The following is a 19,380-nucleotide window of genomic DNA, read 5'->3' on the forward strand; positions in this document are numbered from 1 at the left end:
ACTATTTCTGGAGATATTCCTAGTTATATTGCTGCTGATATCTTGTCGTATACAAACACTAATGACCAGTATGGACTGAGGAAAAAAAGGGAATTTAAAACTCCTCAGTGTCGAACCACAGCCTATAAGAATAGTTTTATTCCACATACTCTTGAAAAGTGGAATTCACTTGATGGAGAAGTTAAAAATATTTTAAGCTTTACAGGATTTAAAAGAAAACTGAATGAGGACATAAGTCCTTGTCCTGTTTTCTTTTCCACTGGTTCACGTAAAGTTAATATAATCCACTGCCAATTAAGAAATGAGGCTAGTGATCTAAAACAACACCTTTTCTGTGATCATTTGTCAGACAGCTCTATATGTGCCTGTGGAGATCCAGTAGAAGATAATTTTCATTTCTTTTATGTTTGTCCATTTTACATTTATCAGAGATATGAGCTCTTTAGAAAAATAAGTAACTTTAATAATGTCAATCTTGATGTCCTACTACAGGGTTGCTCAGACTTTAATATTGATGAAAACACAGAGATATTTACATATGTACAACAATATATTCATGAAACTGGAAGATTTTTATAATATTTCATGTGATACTATACTGTTTAGAAATCAGCTTATAACCACAGTGTACCACTCTTTAGTCTTAATTAAAGACCAACCTAACTTTTAACACAAAAAACAACCAATTGTGTTTAGCATCTTTTTGCAAATAAATTTATATATATTTTATTTTATTTTTTGTATTAGTAATTATATTTTCAAAAATCAAGAAATTAATAGTCATGTAATAAGATGGTACACTAAATTACTTATGTATTGCAAAAAAGGGCCAATCAATTCTTGTTATTCATATAAATAGAACAACTTTGTTGCAGTGAGTTTGTGAATTTGAGTAAAAAATCACTTAATGATCTACTTGATTCCTTACCAACACTTATTAATGTGGTATAAAATTCGACACCACCTTCAGTAGGTCTTGCTTTGACTTTGTTAACATAGTTATTTATATACATATACACAATAAAATACTTCAAGAAGTGGGGGAATTGCCTCCCCTGACTCACTGCAACAACGTATGATCTATTAACTTATCAGAAAATTATATACTATCATGCATGTTATTCAATCCATCTTGTATGGGAAAGGATTTGTATAGGCACTGCCTTTTGTCCAATCCCTTTGTTTAAGGTAGCACAATACAAAGATTTTTCATCCCCAATCAGACATCTTTAAACTGATGTAATTCCACTCATCTTTCTTTAAATTTTATAAATGAGGTACCAAAAGAAAGAAGAAGGATAAATCTTTCAAATTGTGATAATTTCATTATGACATAGTTATTACATCATTAATTGTTATGTAATTAGTTGCCATATTGTGATGTCTATACTTGAATGAATTTAGCTTCTTTGTTATTCATAGCATCCAAAAATATTTTATAGATTCTTGCACAACACAGTTTGACCTCCAAAACTGTGTCTCAGATTTTTCCTATTGTATTTCATTCTCTCATAAATCTTCAATGAAGTTTGCAACATCAATTCATAAGAGACCACTAAATTCAATTGGGTATAAAATTTGTTCTATTGAAGTTTTTGGAAATCTGAGACACAGTTTTGGAGGTCAGGCTGTGTTGTACAAGAATATATAAAATATTTTGGGATGCTATGAAGAACAAAGAAGCTAAATTCATTCAAGTGTGGACATCACAAAATAGCAACTAATTACATAATAATTAATTATGTAATAATTATGTCATAATGAAATTATCACAATTTGAAAGATTAATCTTTCTCTTTTCTTTTGGTACCTCATTTATAAAATATAAAGAAGGATGAAATGAATTACATCAGTTTAAAGTTGTCTGATTGGGAGTGACAAAATCTTTGTATTGTGCTACCTTAAATGTACATTTGATATTTGAACAATAAAATATTTTGAATTGAAAGCGCCTTCCTCATATTAAGTGTTGTTGTGTATAAGCCGTATTTGTATATTTTGACTTTTGAACAGCGGTATACTACTGTTGCCCAGGGACTTTACTATATAGAAAGTCCCAGTGTTGCCAGCCTTCATTTACATTTCACTTTTTTAAATGAATGTTAACTTTTCAGAATGACGCAATATTCCTGATAATAAATAGCAAACCAAATTAACGTATTTTTTATAATGTTTCCTTCCACATTGATCACACGTCTTCAGTTTGTATTTCCCGCCGATGTGTCAAAATTGAAACCGGGAATCCAAAAGAGTTAATTTAAACATGGCGTCGATAACAAAACAGAAACCTAGTCCACTTGACAAACCTTTAAGTAAAGGAAAAGCAGAGGTAAAAGAGAATTAATGTTATTAATATTAACAGGAAAAGTTCAGTACATAAATATTGACAATTCTGTTTTACATGTGTGCGTCAGAACCATTACCACTATGCATACATTATTTGTGCATCGGAAGCAGGACAAATCGCCCCTCTTTTTCACCAACTCGCACCACTTTAAAAAAAAATTCGCCCCAAACTGGTTTACCAACTCGCCCCACTTGTGAAGAGGGTTAAATCCCTTTAATATAACTTCTGCAATCTCGTCCCACTTAATGAATGCCAACTCGCCCCACTTAATACACCCAAGGAATTGTATATTTAAAAGGAATGGAAACGCGGCCGACTTCAAAGAAAATATTATGATGCATCTCTTGCTTTGACCGGGTGTTAATTACACCCCATCGCTCTAACTGGCTCATTACTTATCTGGTAGAAGTTATCGAACGTGGTCATTTAATCTGACACTAGTTATCTAACTTGACAATGATATTTTTTTCTTCTTAGGCATGTTTCTGTAATAAAAAATAATGACTAAAACATCATTCTAAGGGGCATTCTGTTTCAATTTGCTTGGCGTAAAATAAATCATATTATTGTTATTTTTGAAGATAATTCGAAATACACATTCTATTGTAGAGTAACGGTACTTACATTGTGTAGTACGAACGTGGTAAAGTAGCTAAGTGATAAATCATGAAACGAAAAATAAATTAATCCAAGAAAAAAAAATATAACAATACAACCACATGCAAAGTTAGTAATAAAAAACTTATTATTCAATTTTTTTTTTTATCGTATTATTCCATGAAGGTATGTCATAATCAGATGATATCGGACATTTTACGAGTGTTAAAAAGTTTTCAGGCAAAATAAAGAACATTTTAAAAATGTAACTAAATGACTGTTAAAGAAAGAAGTTAATAAATTATTATGAAGGAAGGAAAATTTTAACAACTGCAGTATATTATCTAGATAAAAGAACTCAGATTACAGGTGTTATAATAAGCAACGGCATGCAGGATGTTCCAATTTGCAGGTATAATATATCATGTATCAATGATAAGCTAATTTGTCTCTGGTCTTACATACTTTTAAGATGTTAAAAATTAATAATGTCGAGCTCACCTGTTAATTAATGCTAAATTATGCAGAGATGCAATAAATTTTCTAATTAGAAACAGTTCAAACTTTCCCACATTCGCATTTTATTTATTTTAACACCAAAGGAATACTTTTGCGGCCTATAGACTACTGCTCTGGGAGAAAAAGGAAGGAACAGTTTGCGGCAACGCTTTATAATGGCAAACTGCATTCTAAACAACGATTTAGTATCTAAAGCAGCATTTGACAAAAAAACTTGAAATGCATAACATCGTACATGGTATATTAAGGCACAATAAATCCCAATCGTGTGTCTTTTATATATATCTTGTCTGTTATTTCAAACAAAATGGCGTCAATGTGAAATATAAACATGGGATTTTGAAAAATCATAGCTAATTCGTTTTTATCACCATTTTCATAAAACCAACACTATGCGATAGAAAAAAGACTAAGCTTTTAAATTATATGTCAATGTCACATCTATTTCAAGTAGTTATTTAACTTATACCAAAATACAAAGTGTCGATGTATTTGTTGACGCACAACTTCAAATTTTCAACATGTTTCGAAATAAAATCATATATATTGTACCAATTACATTTAGCATTCGTAATTTAGATCAAACTGTAGAAAAATATTCCTTCTTTAAAATGATATCTCATTTTCTCACTTTTTTCTTTCTACTTTCCAATATAATAAAGAAATCGTAGTGCACTCCCAGATTGATAGACATATTTTGACAGAATATTGAAACTCAAAACTGAAATTTCGAAAAATCGTAGAAAATTCTTAAAAGTTACAAGAAACTTAAAAAAGAGCCTAAGCGATAGAATAAGGTTTCAGCTTCATAATGATATCAACTGTTTTGTTTTGCACTTCGCAGTTTTCAAGTTTTTAGAAAAAAATCAAAACACAGTATTTTTTGTTTAGTAATCCGGATGAAACTCCCTCAATTTTCAAGACCGAGGTCTATTCTAATGAGAATTTACTCAATACAATATTACAAACGTATGTTTGATGAGGCATTAAAATGATACCTAAGGCCTTACTTTTTGCTAGGAATAAAAGTTTATTCTTGATTTCGGGTTTCTCTCTCATTTATATCGTCTCAAGCAAGATGACCCCGTGAATTAAAAGACCGATTTATATGACAGGAAATGGAACTCCGTCATGATTTTTTATATTATTCATCATACTTCCGCCTGAGCCAGACATGGTTTATAACTCTGCGGGTGCGCTGTTGGTATCCCGATTGATCTCGAGCCGCGTTTCCATTCCTTTTAAATATACAATTCCTTGATACACCTTATCGCTATTTGTCCGCCATTACTGAAAATCACACAGGTTCCCTTAAAATTTTGACGTCATAAAACAAAATATCTGACGCCACAATGGAAATGTGATTGTTTTATGCGTCAAAATTCAAGCGACCGGGTCAGCCGGGATTAGCGATAAGGTGTATTGAAAATACATTGTACTATATGTCTCTGGTTATTTGCATAACAAATGAAAAGAAACCTGTTAATTGTATCATAATGCAAAACAAAACAAAAAGAAAAGAATTGCAAAAGATGTTATCAAAGATTTTCATAGGTATTGATTTTATTTATTAGCATATAAAGCATATTTTTCCATAAGTGGGGCGAGTTGGCATAACTAAATTCAATCATCGTGGATTATCTATTTGTCTTAAGTGGGGCGAACTTTATTTAAGCGGGATTTTATCCCTTTTCATAAGTGGGGCAAGTTATCGAACCTATTTTAAATGGGATTTCACCCTTTTCATAAGTGGGGCGAGTTGGTAAACAAGAGCATGAAGAGTGGGGCGATTTGTCATGGATTCATTGTATACGTCTTGCAGTTTCACATTTATTTTATTGATAAGTTATTAAATTCCTGTGTTATTTCATACTACCATTTGACTACGGGGACAGAGGATGCAAATTGTGTATTTTTGTAACGGTCAGACTGAATATGAATGAAATACTTGCCACTGGACTAGACAATACCTTTCAATTAAATGTACAGTGGAGTTTCCCAGTGTTCACCAAGTGGGTGATATCACACGCCGTTACATGATTTCATCATATCAACAATGTTAACACATATCAAATCCAGTGCATACCAATCCACAGTGAGACAAAAACTTAAATATTCTGTACAAACAACAAACATAATCTACAAATGGTACAGAGGAGAAACTACAACAACACCATTAATGAACAGACTAATTACGTAGACTTGGTACATGTATGTATAAACCTAAAGAAAAAATACTATTATAGACAGCAATCAACAACAAATACTGCATCACAGTTGTCAGACTTTGACAGACACTAAAAGAATGTGACATTGTTAAATGTCATGTTTGTGAGCCCTTGAAGCCCATACCAACTTACAATATACTTAGGACAGTTGCGTAAGAGCACAACATTAGAAAAAACTGGAAAAACTGTAGCCATGGTAGATGAGTGGGACTTTTAGTTTCAAATAAGATCAAGGTGTTTATTTCACCATCACATGCTGGAATATATATCTTTTTCTTCAAAATTGGAAAATGTTTTTAATTTAAATTCTAACATGCCCATTGTTGCAAAAATGATGCTCCTTTAGGGTTGTTGTGTAAATGGAACATTGTGGAAAGGGACATAGAAAACATGAAACCCTAAAAAAAAGAACAGTTCATGACTTTTCATCATGTGTTGATTTATAAAGCTTCAGGATTAATTTATGATAATATATAATGAAATTCGAGCTACATCATCACCTAAATCTACAGTGTACCTACACATGTACATAAACTCTGGAGGGTGAGTTCAGAAAGTGTTATCAGCTTCAAACATAATAAATATTATACTGAAGACATTAAAATATAAATGTGTTACAAGACACACTCCTGAATCACACTTTGGCGAAATGAAAAATGCCAAATGTTCAACTAATTATACAATGTATATATAATAAGATCAGTTATTTAGAAAATCTACCTTGAAAGGAGTCAAAAGTCAGTTCATATGTTTTGTAGCAGGATTTGATTGGTCTTTGGGTTTCTTCTAAGTTTTATAAATCATTCATTAATTATATTTAATGTTTCTTGTGTTGTAGGTAAATATTGCAACTTTTGCATTATTGTTTTCGGAAATGGTGCAGTATTGCCAGAATAGAGTTTACAGTGTATCAGAGCTCCAAACAAAGTAAGATTATATTAAAACTTTTAAAAATAGCAGATTTTATACAAATGATATCATATCACAAGTTCAAGGGTTTTTTCACAGACACCTGCCAATTCAAACTCACTGATATTTTGTTAAATCCTTAACTTCTATCTAAATGTACAAATGTATCTACCTACCAAAAAATCATTCTTGTTAGATCACAACAAGTCAGGACTATTTTTTGTCATTTAATACATAGTTAATGTCTTTGCTACATGTATTTGATAACAGCAGAAAAGTTGCTTTAATCATAGATCAATAGAGTAAACTCTTATCATAGCTTTCATATTAACTGCACGGAAAGTAGGGAAAGATCATTAAATGTTTATGCAATCAATTAAAAAAAAAAACTGTAATGAGAGAGGGTTTGGATGGGGTTAAATGATTAAAGAATAATGCACTTAAAAAATGAAGATTAGAGAATAACGGGCAAAAAAAATGAAGATTAGAGAAATGCGTGGTCTAATTTTTTGAAGATTAGAGAAAAAAGGGGTGAAAATTAAATGTTTACAGAATAACAAACCCCCTCCTGATCAAGACCCTCATGAGAGACATTGACTGCAGGGATAACTGAAGGTGGCAGGTGCTTTCCAAATTCTTTTTACAAATCCATGTAGAGGATTTGCATTTAGTAGATTTTTTTTATGCAGATTATCTATTACTTCAGGCTGTCTGAGATGGGACAACATGTAGGTTCACATTTATTAGACTTGCTGTTTGTTAGAGAACAAGGTTATAAGAGAGAAACAAAGCTACTCAAAATGTTACTGTTTATCAAGACTAATTTTTGGAAGGTATATATCTATAATTAGCTAAAATGGACTTAAAACAGGTCATCCGTATCAATGTTCAGAAATGGTCATTTTTACCACTTTTTCACTCACAGTTCTGTATATATCATGAATATAATGTACTGTATGAGCCTCCCATTAGTTTGTAAAAAAAAATACCATCTACAGAAAAAAATATATAAAATCTATTTGATCTGTAGAGAAAACATACTTGGGCAAGATCAACATAACAAATTTACATGTATGAATACTGTAGATTTATCATTATTCCTGGATATCTTGGGTGCAGGTGAACCACAATTTTAGATAATCAAAATGTGTAAATTTTCTATTGGCTTATAGATAAATTTTGTAAAATTGCTTATTGTTACCTTTGAAAAAAATTATGAATCTATAGCAGTTAATCATGCCTTTCCATTCAGCAATATTTTGAGAACAATTTTAGGATGCTTATTTCCTAAAGAGACTAGCCTTGTAGACATTAACAATGATTAACATTAGTATTTAATGAATGGCTATTATCTATTTTGAATTTATTGAACCATAAAACTAATATTTGACTCTTCACATTGAATAATCCGCGAAGCAGATTATGTTAAATGTGAAGAGTCAAAAATTAGTTTTATGGTTCAATAAAATCAAAATAAATTATTGCCATTCATTATAAATAAATTTCAAAAATAAGGCTCAAAGAACTTTTTATATTATTTATATTAACAATAACAACGTACAGTAAGTCGTACACACATGTTGGCGTATGAATACACAACGTCAGAGTGGGCATTGTTGCCTTCAAAATTGACAACATTGAAAATAAAACTAATAATTTTAACCAATCAGAAGACAGTAAAAACACCAAATTTATTTATTAAAGTATACAGATTTGTATATGAAAGCACTTTCATTTATTTTTCTTGCAGACTTTATATGGAAAAGAAGCAGACAGGTTAGAACATTCTAATGATGATGAGAGAACATGTATCCTTATTTAATGTTCATTAGAATAACAAATAATTAATGCAAGAATGCTAAATACATTTTTTTCTACAATTTAAAAAAAAGATGTGGTATTATTGCCAATGAGACAACTCTCCATAAGAGACCAAATGACATAAAATTTAGAAATTTACAACTATAGGTCAATTTTGGATAACATTATACACATTATTATGATTTAAATAAGTATATTTAAGAAAAATGATAAAACATATTTTTGTTCACAAGAAAATAAGTATTCTTTTAATGCAATTTATTAAAGTGACTGTTTAAAAGTTTTTGAATTATTTGGACAGTACTATAGAAAATGAAAAGTGTCTAGAGAGAAATATTGATAAATTTGTAATAAAAGTACGTTTTATACAACAGCATCTACATTGTAGATCATGTTATTGTCCTTAACTTGCTAGATTATATAATTGAAACTGAACATCTAGTCAACAAATTTATATCAGTACCAAAAGATAAAGGTAAGAAAAATCTTAACAAAAATAGTAGAAAATAAGAAAAGTCATTTACAAGGAATTTTATATACAAGTAGAAAGCAAATTGAAAAGATTCATAACCTAAATGATCATGTATTAAATCTTCAATTTGATTGATATTTTACACATAACTACAATGAATATTCATGAATAGGATGTTATGTATGTCTACAATGAATATTCATGAATAGGATGTGATGTATGTCTACAATGAATATTCATGAATAGGATGTGATGTATGTCTACAATGAATATTCATGAATAGGATGTGATGTATGTCTACAATGAATATTCATGAATAGGATGTGATGTATGTCTACAATGAATATTCATGAATAGGATGTGATGTATGTCTACAATGAATATTCATGAATAGGATGTGATGTATGTCATTCTTTAAGCAGTTATAGATTATTCTGCTTGTCTCATTTGCAGTGAGTAAAAGGAGATTTTAGGGGAATGTTAATGAGACAGCAAACTACAAAGAAAAACATAAAGAGTGAACATGCTGAAATGTCTCACCTTCTTTACTAATCATTGATATTATGTTGATAGTCCTAAATATACAGTTTTATTACAACTGTCACATAAACTTAATATTTACCAAGAAAACTAAACATTCTTCTTTCATTTTTTTTTTTTCAATAAATAAGGCCGTTAGTTTTCTCATTTGAATTGTTTTACAATTATCTTATCGGGGCCTTTTATAGCTGTCTATGCGGTATGGGCTTTGCTCATTGTTGAAGGCCGTACGGTGACCTATAGTTGTTAATGTCTGTGTCATTTTGGTCTTTTGTGGATAGTTGTCCCATTGGCAATCATACCACATCTTCTTTTTGGGGAAAGACGGCTTCAAGCCGAGAATCCCCTATGGGGGTTGACCAGAGTGACATTCCCTCACATCATTCATTTTGTTTTTATAGTGTGGAAAACCCCTTAACAAATCTTACTGAGATTGATGAGAAGGAAACCCACAAATGAATAGATTGACTTTAAAGGGATAATTCGCGATTTTTCACTTTTCATCTTATTATGTTCATAATACCATAAAAAACATATTCACCAAGTTTAATTTCGATATGAAAAGAAATAAAGGAGAAAATTGGGAATTATTAATTTTATTTTATCAAACTTCCTGACTTATGTGACGTAGTTTAAGTCTTTGAGCATGCCGGGAATGAAATTAATCTCATTTAAGTCTTGTTCGTTAACCATCTAATAACGCTATTTAAAGCGCATCAACGACTTTTGGTGTAGCTATTAACCAACGAAAAGTAAGTGATAGCCATGCAACTTTTTAAATTAGATTGTAGGATTCATGTGTGGATTTTTTTATACGAATTCTAGTAATTAAAGTAAATAAAACAATAGAACATTTTTATGATTTTTTTTTTCTTCAAATACTTGAAACAAACATATGAAACTGACACGATCGATAGTGTATTAAAAAATACATGTTTGTATTCTGAACTTTTTGCTTCATTCCAGAAAACATTTTCACTTGCTTGTACTGTGGAAATTAAATGTGTATTAATTTGTGAGACTTAGTGAATGTTGAATGCGTAGTTAAACTCAAGGTAATTAAAAGATTAGCATTATGTAATTCTAATCTTTTGATCTTCATTCAGTGACACCTAGGCGTCACGGTTCAGCATTTCAGGTGTGAACAACATTTCGTATGAATGATATACGGGAGTCAGTTATAGTTATAGACACAGAAATGTAAGAAAAAGAATTAAAATGAATTTACGGGAGAAATAAGGTCGCACAATAACTGGATAGCTGTTGTATATTTTTATATATTTTGCATAAGCTCACTTTTAAATGAATTATGACTTCTGATTAGTTTTGTAACGATAAAATACTGAATTATTTTAATTGAATAAATTTATAAATAAAAATAGCCTTCTAAACACGAGTGTATGAACTAAAAATTGTACCTTTTTAAATTAAAATCGCCAACCTTTAATATTTCAAACAGATTGCAATTATATAATTTAGTCCATCCAAAGCGATCTTTATTTACCTATTTAGGAATTAATGTTCTCATCAAAATATTTTAAATCTCACAACGCATGCATGAATACTTCAGCTATTTGAAAAAAAAAGATGTTTTAAAAAATTGACAGGAATTTTAAGGATCCTCTTGGAATGGAATCGAAAAATTACGAATAGAAATTATTTTCAAGTGTGAAAAACGTCAACCAAATTTATTCATAATCGGGAGCGTCCTTATATTGAAATAGTCTTCTTCTCACAACGAATAATACTTTAGCTATTTGACCAACGATGTTTAAAAAAAAAGACAACGAATTTAATGTCATCTTAATTTCCCTATTTTTGAATGTAATTATAAGTCTGTTCAACTGGCAAGAATACCCCTAAAGCGGACAGCAGTTTATTCTTTAAATTGCTGTCATTGAATATCAAGAAAGAAAATAAATCCCGAAATCAATTTGAAACTTTAAAATACTCAAAAGTTTTCCTAGAAAATATTCACATCCCTTGGGGTTTATTAGTGTACGTCCAGTTGCATATGTTTTACATGAATGTCGGAACAATTGTGATGATGTCGAATTTCTTCCTTTATTGGAGAACGATCTAATTGATATATAAATTTGTGATTTTACTATGTTCATAACTTCGATGAACCGAAGCAAGTTATTATATCGACCTGTATTTAAATCAAATTGGTCTTCTTCTTCTTCTTCTTCTTCTTCTTCTTCTTCTTCTTCTTCTTCTTCTTCTTCTTCTTCTTCTTCTTCTTCTTCTTCTTCTTCTTCTTCTTCTTCTTCTTCTTCTTCTTCTTCTTCTTCTTCTTCTTCTTCTTCTTCTTCTTCTTCTTCTTCTTCTTCTTCTTCTTCTTCTTCTTCTTCTTCTTCTTCTTCTTCTTCTTCTTCTTCTTCTTCTTCTTCTTCTTCTTCTTCTTCTTCTTCTTCTTCTTCTTCTTCTTCTTCTTCTTCTTCTTCTTCTTCTTCTTCTTCTTCTTCTTCTTCTTCTTCTTCTTCTTCTTCTTCTTCTTCTTCTTCTTCTTCTTCTTCTTCTTCTTCTTCTTCTTCTTCTTCTTCTTCTTCTTCTTCTTCTTCTTCTTCTTCTTCTTCTTCTTCTTCTTCTTCTTCTTCTTCTTCTTCTTCTTCTTCTTCTTCTTCTTCTTCTTCCAGGCGTAGAAATGAATCGTCGACAAGTGCGTACATTTTTTTTTAAATCAATATTTCTGGTATGTTCTAATCTGTCCTTTACTATTGACAACGAGTATATGTTACATTTTCCCAAATTAAACCTTGGAAAAAAATGTAAATAGATTTTTATTTTATCAAATCTTTTTTATTTTGGTATTATTTATATTTTTATAAATAATATTCTTTACACCAGTAATGTTATTTACAAACAAGCGTATGAATTAGTAATGGCTAATATATTATATCACTTTCGGACACGCAAGACAGAGATGTATATTATACACCTGATAGTTCAAAATGGAGAGTTATAAGTTATCGGCCGTGTACACTGATCAATACCTACAGAAGTGAAACGATGCATGAACTTGCAAGCCCGACAGGAAATCGCTTGAATACCTGGACGTGTCACCTCACACCCCTCACAATACCTTTGGGAGTAATACCTTTAGTCATGCTGGTGATCAGATGAGGGAAGATCCGAATTTATTTGAATAAAATTTATTACTTTAAAGAATTATAAACGAATTAGATTTACGAAAACAGTTTTCACGGAACACTTATTTATATATGATTTAAACTTTGACTTTTTAACTAATTCCAATATTAACAGTTTAAAAATAACAGACTATGGTTATTTAAAAAAAATAGGAACATTTTCCGTATCAACTTAGTTTGTCAGATAAAACAACCATACGATTGACAAGATATCGACACGCAATTACGACTACATCGGTTACTGTAGTTTTGGTCCTTTGTGGTTTATAGACATATCAGGATTTTTAATCGGGGAAGACGACAAAATGGCGGAACGCAGAGAATTGATACTCTAAATTTAAAATCGATGGTGATCTCTTATCTAGCGGAATAAAACTTTAATATCTATAAATTTGAGCATTTCTATATAGAATGGACATAATATCAATTTTTGATTTTTTTGCGAAGTTTCCCTTTAAACACTTTTCTACACATTTCCCTTCTGTTTCTAGCGAAAATTATCGTATTTTGAGCTCTCTTTTACACTATTTACGTTTCTTTTACAATTCAGAAAGATATTCTAAATATATCCAACCTACATTATATTTTATAATGACGTCATTGTTGGAATGCCACACTATGCAGAAGCCGGGATATCCTTCACTGGTTATTTAAATCATTCTCAGAGTTCATGCACTAATTATAAATTGTTATTTGTTAAATTTAATCATAATTATGTTTGCTCAGTAGATGATTCAAACATCAACATGCAATACTTTAATTTGTAGGTCAACAACTTTCAAAGTAAACAAAGTTCGTGGAGATACATGAGATTGGGGAGAGAAACGATTTTTTTCATTTTTTCTGTAAAATTCTGTTTTGTGAATCTTCCTCCAAATCAGGAGCACCTCTATTGATGAGTAATTATCCACTAAAATAAAACTTGAAAATGTGACATTTAGTGTATGATTAGTAGTCTTCCATTAAAACTAAATTGTGTATACCAACAAATAAATCATTGTAATGGTAAAAAAAATATTTTTTTAAAAGTTGCATTTTATAGTTTAAACCTATTTATTCATGAAATTTACAAATATTTCAAAATGTAGGATCTGGAAACAAGTTTCACACAGTTTACATCAATCATATTATTTTTTATTAGTACCTGTATCCCTGTGATGAGAGTTGTAACTGGGAACTTTATCAATGGAAATTTAAAACTAAATGGATTTTTCAGTCCTAACTTTCTTAAGAAAAAAAGAAAAAATCTTAGAGTACTGTCACAAAAAATGGAAAATGGCCTAGCCTGCAGTTCAGTGATACACAATTAAGATTTCAGAAAACATTGTAGTTGTTGTTAAATGACAGAAATCAGTTGAATTTTACATAATTAACTATCAACTTTAATCGAATGTTTAGATTTAGAAGATGCAAATCTCTTGATCCAAATTGAATCCTAAACTAAGGAAACAAAATTAGATTAAACAACAACAATTGACTTCAATATTATCAACCTTTCTACATGTTCTAACTTCTTTTTAGCTCACCTGGCCCGAAGGGCCAAGTGAGCTATTCCCATCACTTTGCGTCCGGCGTCCGTCGTCGTCGTCCGTCGTCGTCCGTCGTCCGTCGTCCGTCGTCGTTAACTTTTACAAAAATCTTCTCCTCTGAAACTACTGGGCCAAATTTAACCAAACTTGACCAAAATCATCATTGGGGTATCTAGTTTAAAAAATGTGTGGCGTGACCCGGCCAACCAACCAAGATGGCCGCCACGGCTAAAAATAGAACATAGGGGTAAAATGCAGTTTTTGGCTTATAACTCAAAAACCAAAGCATTTAGAGCAAATCTGACATGGGGTAAAAATGTTTATCAGGTCAAGATCTATCTCCCCTGAAATTTTCAGATGAATCGGTCAATCGGTTGTTGGGTTGCTGCCCCTGAATTGGTAATTTTGAGGAAATTTTGCTGTTTTTGGTTATTATCTTGAATATTATTATAGATAGAGATAAACTGTAAACAGCAATAATGTTCAGCAAAGTAAGATCTACAAATAAGTCAACATGACCAAAATGGTCAGTTGACCCGTTTAGGAGTTATTGCCCTTTATAGTCAATTTTTAACCATTTTTCGTTAATTAAAGTAATCTTTTACAAAAATCTTCTCCTCTGAAACTACTGGGCCAAATTAAACCAAACTTGGCCACAATCATCTTTGGGGTATCTAGTTTAAAAAATGTGTGGCGTGACCTGGTCAACCAACCAAGATGGCCGCCACGGCTAAAAATAGAACAAAGGGGTAAAATGCAGTTTTTGGCTTATAACTCAAAAACCAAAGCATTTTGAGGAAATCTGACGAGGGATAAAAATGTTTATCAGGTCAAGATCTATCTGCCCTGAAATTTTCAGATGAATCGGTCAATCGGTTGTTGGGTTGCTGCCCCTGAATTGGTAATTTTGAGGAAATTTTGCTGTTTTTGGTTATTATCTTGAATATTATTATAGATAGAGATAAACTGTAAACAGCAATAATGTTCAGCAAAGTAAGATCTACAAATAAGTCAACATGACCAAAATGGTCAGTTGACCCGTTTAGGAGTTATTGCCCTTTATAGTCAATTTTTAACCATTTTTCGTAAATTAAAGTAATCTTTTACAAAAATCTTCTCCTCTGAAACTACTGGGCCAAATTAATCCAAACTTGGCCACAATCATCTTTGGGGTATCTAGTTTAAAAAATGTGTGGCGTGACCTGGTCAACCAACCAAGATGGCCGCCACCGCTAAAAATAGAACATAGGGGTAAAATGCAGTTTTTGGCTTATAACTCAAAAACCAAAGCATTTTGAGGAAATCTGACATGGGATAAAAATGTTTATCAGGTCAAGATCTATCTGCCCTGAAATTTTCAGATGAATCGGTCAATCGGTTGTTGGGTTGCTGCCCCTGAATTGGTAATTTTGAGGAAATTTTGCTGTTTTTGGTTATTATCTTGAATATTATTATAGATAGAGATGAATTGTAAACAGCAATAATGTTCAGCAAAGTAAGATCTACAAATAAGTCAACATGACCAAAATGGTCAGTTGACCCCTTTAGGAGTTATTGCCCTTTATAGTCAATCTTTAACCATTTTTCATAAATCTAAGTAATCTTTTACAAAATCTCCACTGAAACTACTAGGCCACAATCATCTTTGGGGTATCTAGTTTGAAAAATGTGTCCGATGACCTGGCCATTCAACCAAGATGGCCGCCACGGCTAAAAATAGCACATAGGGGTAAAATGCAGTTTTTGGCTTATAACTATGAAACCAAAGCATCTAGAGCAAATCTGACAAGAAGTTTAATTGTTAATCAAGTCAATATCTATCTGCCCTGAATTTTTCTGATGAATTGGACAACTGGTTGTTGGGTTGCTGCCCTCCAATTGGTAATTTTTAAAGAAATTTTGCCGTTTTTGGTTATCTTGAATACTATTATAGATAGCGATAAACTGTAAACAGCAATAATGTTCAGCAAAGTAAGATCTACAAATAAGTCAACATGACCTAAATGGTCAATTGACCCCTTAAGGAGTTATTGCCCTTTATAGTCAATTTTTAACAATTTTCATTAATTTGGTAAATTTATGTAAATTTTTACCAAATATAGTTCTCTGTTACTAATGGGCAAAGTTCATTATAGATATAATTGTAAGAAGCAAAATCGTTCAGTAAAGTAAGAACTTCAAACACATCACCATCACCAAAATACAATATTGTCATGAATCCATTTGTGTCCTTTGTTTAATATGCACATAGACCAAGGTGAGCGACACAGGCTCTTTAGAGCCTCTAGTTTTCATTCTTTATATGAAGACTATCAAAAGATACCCCCCCCCCAAAAAAAAAAAAAAAAAAGAGACAAGGGCCGTCTTTCCCCTCAAAGCTATTCAGCTCTTTGATTTATATTGACCAATGAACCATGAAAATGAGGTCAAGGTCAGATGACCATGCCAGGCAAACATGTACAGCTAACAATTCTTCCATACAACAAAATAGTTGACCTTTTGCTTATAGTTTAAGAAAAACAGACTAAAACACAAAAACCTTAACACTGAGCACTGATCCGTGAAAATGAGGTCATGTTCGAATAAAACTTGCGTGACTGACATATAGATCATAAAATATCCCATACACCAAATATAGTTGACCTATCGCTTATATATTAGATAAGCAGACCAAAACTCAAAAATTTAACTTTATTTTACTACTGAACCATGAAAATGAGGTCAAGGTCAGATGACACCTGCCAGTTGGACATGTACACCTTACAGTCCTTCCATACAACAAATATACTAGACCTATTGCTTATAGTATGGACTTGAACACCAAAATTTATCCTTGTTCACTGATCCATGAAATGAGGTCAAGGTCAAGTGAGAACTGTCTCATAGGCATAAGGACCTTGCAAGTTAAGCACATACCAAATATAGTTATCCTATTACTAATAACAAGAGAGAATTTAACATTACAAAAAAATCTAAACTTTTTTTCAAGTAGTCACTGAACCATGAAATGAGGTAATAACTGAGGGAAACTTCGTAACATGAGGCATCTATATACTAAGTATGAAGCATCCAGGTCTTCCACCTTCTAAATATAAAGCTTTTAAGAAGTTAGCTAACGCCGCCGCCGAATCATTATCCCTATGTCCAGCTTTCTGCAACAAAAGTCGCAGGCTCGACAAAAAAAAGAAGACCGAAATATGTAACACATAAACAAACGACAGCCACTGAATTACAGGCTCCTGACTTGGGACAGGCACATATATAAATAATGTGGCAGGGTTAAACATGTTAGCAGGATCCCAACCCTGACATCTAGAGGTCAACTTGCAGTCTTAAAAAAAGAGACACATGTTTGTACAATATCTTTAACTGGTAATCACACTGAGTCTTGGAGTATGGTGTATTTAATGGAAATGCATTCAAAAATATTTTCATAGCATAAAATTTCTCTGTATTCAACAAATAAGATTATGTCATTTTATACATTAATTCTTGGAAATGTATACAATGCTAGATGATGGCAGCGCTGTTGTAGAGTATGACATACCATATTGTTATTTCTCTCGTTTTTTTTATTTCAGCAAAATTAAATTGTGCAGCATTTACAGCAGGAATTATAGAGGCTGTTCTTAATGGAGCTAATTTTGTAAGTGAATGTTGTTTTTAATCAATCCATTGTTAAATTTGCCCATTGTAGATCTTTTTATACTATCAAGTTTGTATTTAAGATGTTTCTCAGGCAATACACATCAATTTACTGCAGGATTGCAATTAGTTGTCATTTGTTTAAGTTGACAATTCACATTCTATTGATACACCCACCTTTTTGAAAAAAATAAATCGACAAAGATGTATAATATTCAATAAGAAAATAAAATCATGTGTGCATATGTACCAATATGTTAACATGGGATACATGTATATAGGTCTTGTGAAGTATTACTAGCATGGTCCCTCTTTATTTGTGAAGATATGAAATTAGGTTTGAGCAAAGTTTTCCAAATGCCTTTGAAAAAAAATGAACACTGGAAAAAAAATCAGTTTACATTTTTAATAGGAAAAATAAGGTCTGTTAGTATGAGTTTTTCATATGTTGTACATTGTACATAAATAAGAGATTACTTTTCAATACTATGCATTATGTATATGTTAAATTTATTACTGCAGATAAATCTTAAGCATCATCACAAACAGAACATCTGTGAATGTTTGTTTTTTCTGTGCATGTATTTAGTTGGTTGGTTATGCCTTTTATTTATGAAGTTTTGTTCTCTTTTTAACAGCCTTGTAAAGTGACAGCTCATTGGCATAAAGGAACAACATTTATGATTGAATTTGATGAATCAGTTATAGCCAGAGATAAAATGGTAGAAGGCAGATAATTGATGAACAACTTACATTTGTTATTATGAACAATGCTCTATGACATTATACTTATTTTATAATTATTGCATGTTGTCATTTAAATAAATTCCAAACTCGTGAGATATGAAATATTTGGTGTTGTTATACTGTATCATATTCCATAAAAATGTGATGGCTAAAATAAGTCTTTAAGAAGTTGGAATAAATCATGATGTTCTGGTAACATTTCTAGGAATATATTTATTCAAAGACAAACAATTGAAACTAGAGGCTCTTAAGAGCCTGTGTCGCTCACCTTGGTCTAAGTGCATATTAAACAAAGGACACAGATGGGTTCATGACCAAATTGTGTTTGGCGATGGTGATGTGTTTTTCTCTATCTAAAATAAACTTGGCCCATTAGTTATAGAGGAAAATATTTTGTAAAAATTTTCAAAAATTTACAAAAATTTACCGAATTAATGAAAATTGTTAAAAATTGACTATAAAGGGCAATTACTCCTTAAGGGGTCAACTGACCATTTTGGTCATGTTGACATATTTGTAGATCTTACTTTGGTGAACATTATTGCTGTCTACAGTTTATCTCTATCTATAATAATATTCAAGATAATAACCAAAAACGGCAAAATTTCCATAAAATTACCAATTCAGGGGCAGCAACCCAACAACTAGTTGTACAATTCATCTGTAAATTTCAGGGCAGATAGATCTTCACTTAATAAACAATTTAATTCCATGTCAGATTTGCTCTAAATGCTTTGGTTTCAGAGTTATAAGCCAAAATCTACATTTTTCTCCTATGTTCTATTTTTAGCCATTGCGGCTATCTTGGTTGGTTGGCTGGGTCATCGCACACACTTTTAAAACTAAATACCCTTATAAAGATTGTCCCTAAGTT

At 31.4% G+C, this 19,380-nt stretch overlaps 1 protein-coding gene across 1 annotated transcript; it reads left to right on the forward strand.

Moving 5' to 3' along the window:
• Positions 1 to 2,242: 2,242 nt before the first annotated feature.
• Positions 2,243 to 18,608, forward strand: LOC143084011 (trafficking protein particle complex subunit 5-like). The gene is made up of 7 exons (XM_076260427.1): positions 2,243 to 2,329; positions 6,530 to 6,618; positions 7,307 to 7,433; positions 8,351 to 8,408; positions 8,837 to 8,896; positions 17,696 to 17,760; positions 18,398 to 18,608. Exons 1-7 carry the CDS (start codon positions 2,264 to 2,266, stop codon positions 18,494 to 18,496), a joined length of 564 nt encoding a protein of 187 aa, XP_076116542.1. The 5' UTR covers positions 2,243 to 2,263; the 3' UTR covers positions 18,497 to 18,608.
• The last annotated feature ends 772 nt before the right edge of the window (positions 18,609 to 19,380 follow it).

Source organism: Mytilus galloprovincialis, chromosome 1 (assembly GCF_965363235.1).
Source record: "Mytilus galloprovincialis chromosome 1, xbMytGall1.hap1.1, whole genome shotgun sequence".
NCBI classification, from domain to species: Eukaryota; Metazoa; Mollusca; class Bivalvia; order Mytilida; family Mytilidae; genus Mytilus; species Mytilus galloprovincialis.

Bases quoted from the DNA above. Each gene is read 5' to 3' on its own strand.
- LOC143084011 (XM_076260427.1), top strand. From the start codon at position 2,264: ATGGCGTCGATAACAAAACAGAAACCTAGTCCACTTGACAAACCTTTA. The intron at 6,619-7,306 runs GTAAGATTATAT...CTATTACTTCAG, and splicing joins GTATCAGAGCTCCAAACAAA to GCTGTCTGAGATGGGACAAC. The intron at 8,897-17,695 runs GTAAGAAAAATC...TTTTTATTTCAG, and splicing joins ATCAGTACCAAAAGATAAAG to CAAAATTAAATTGTGCAGCA.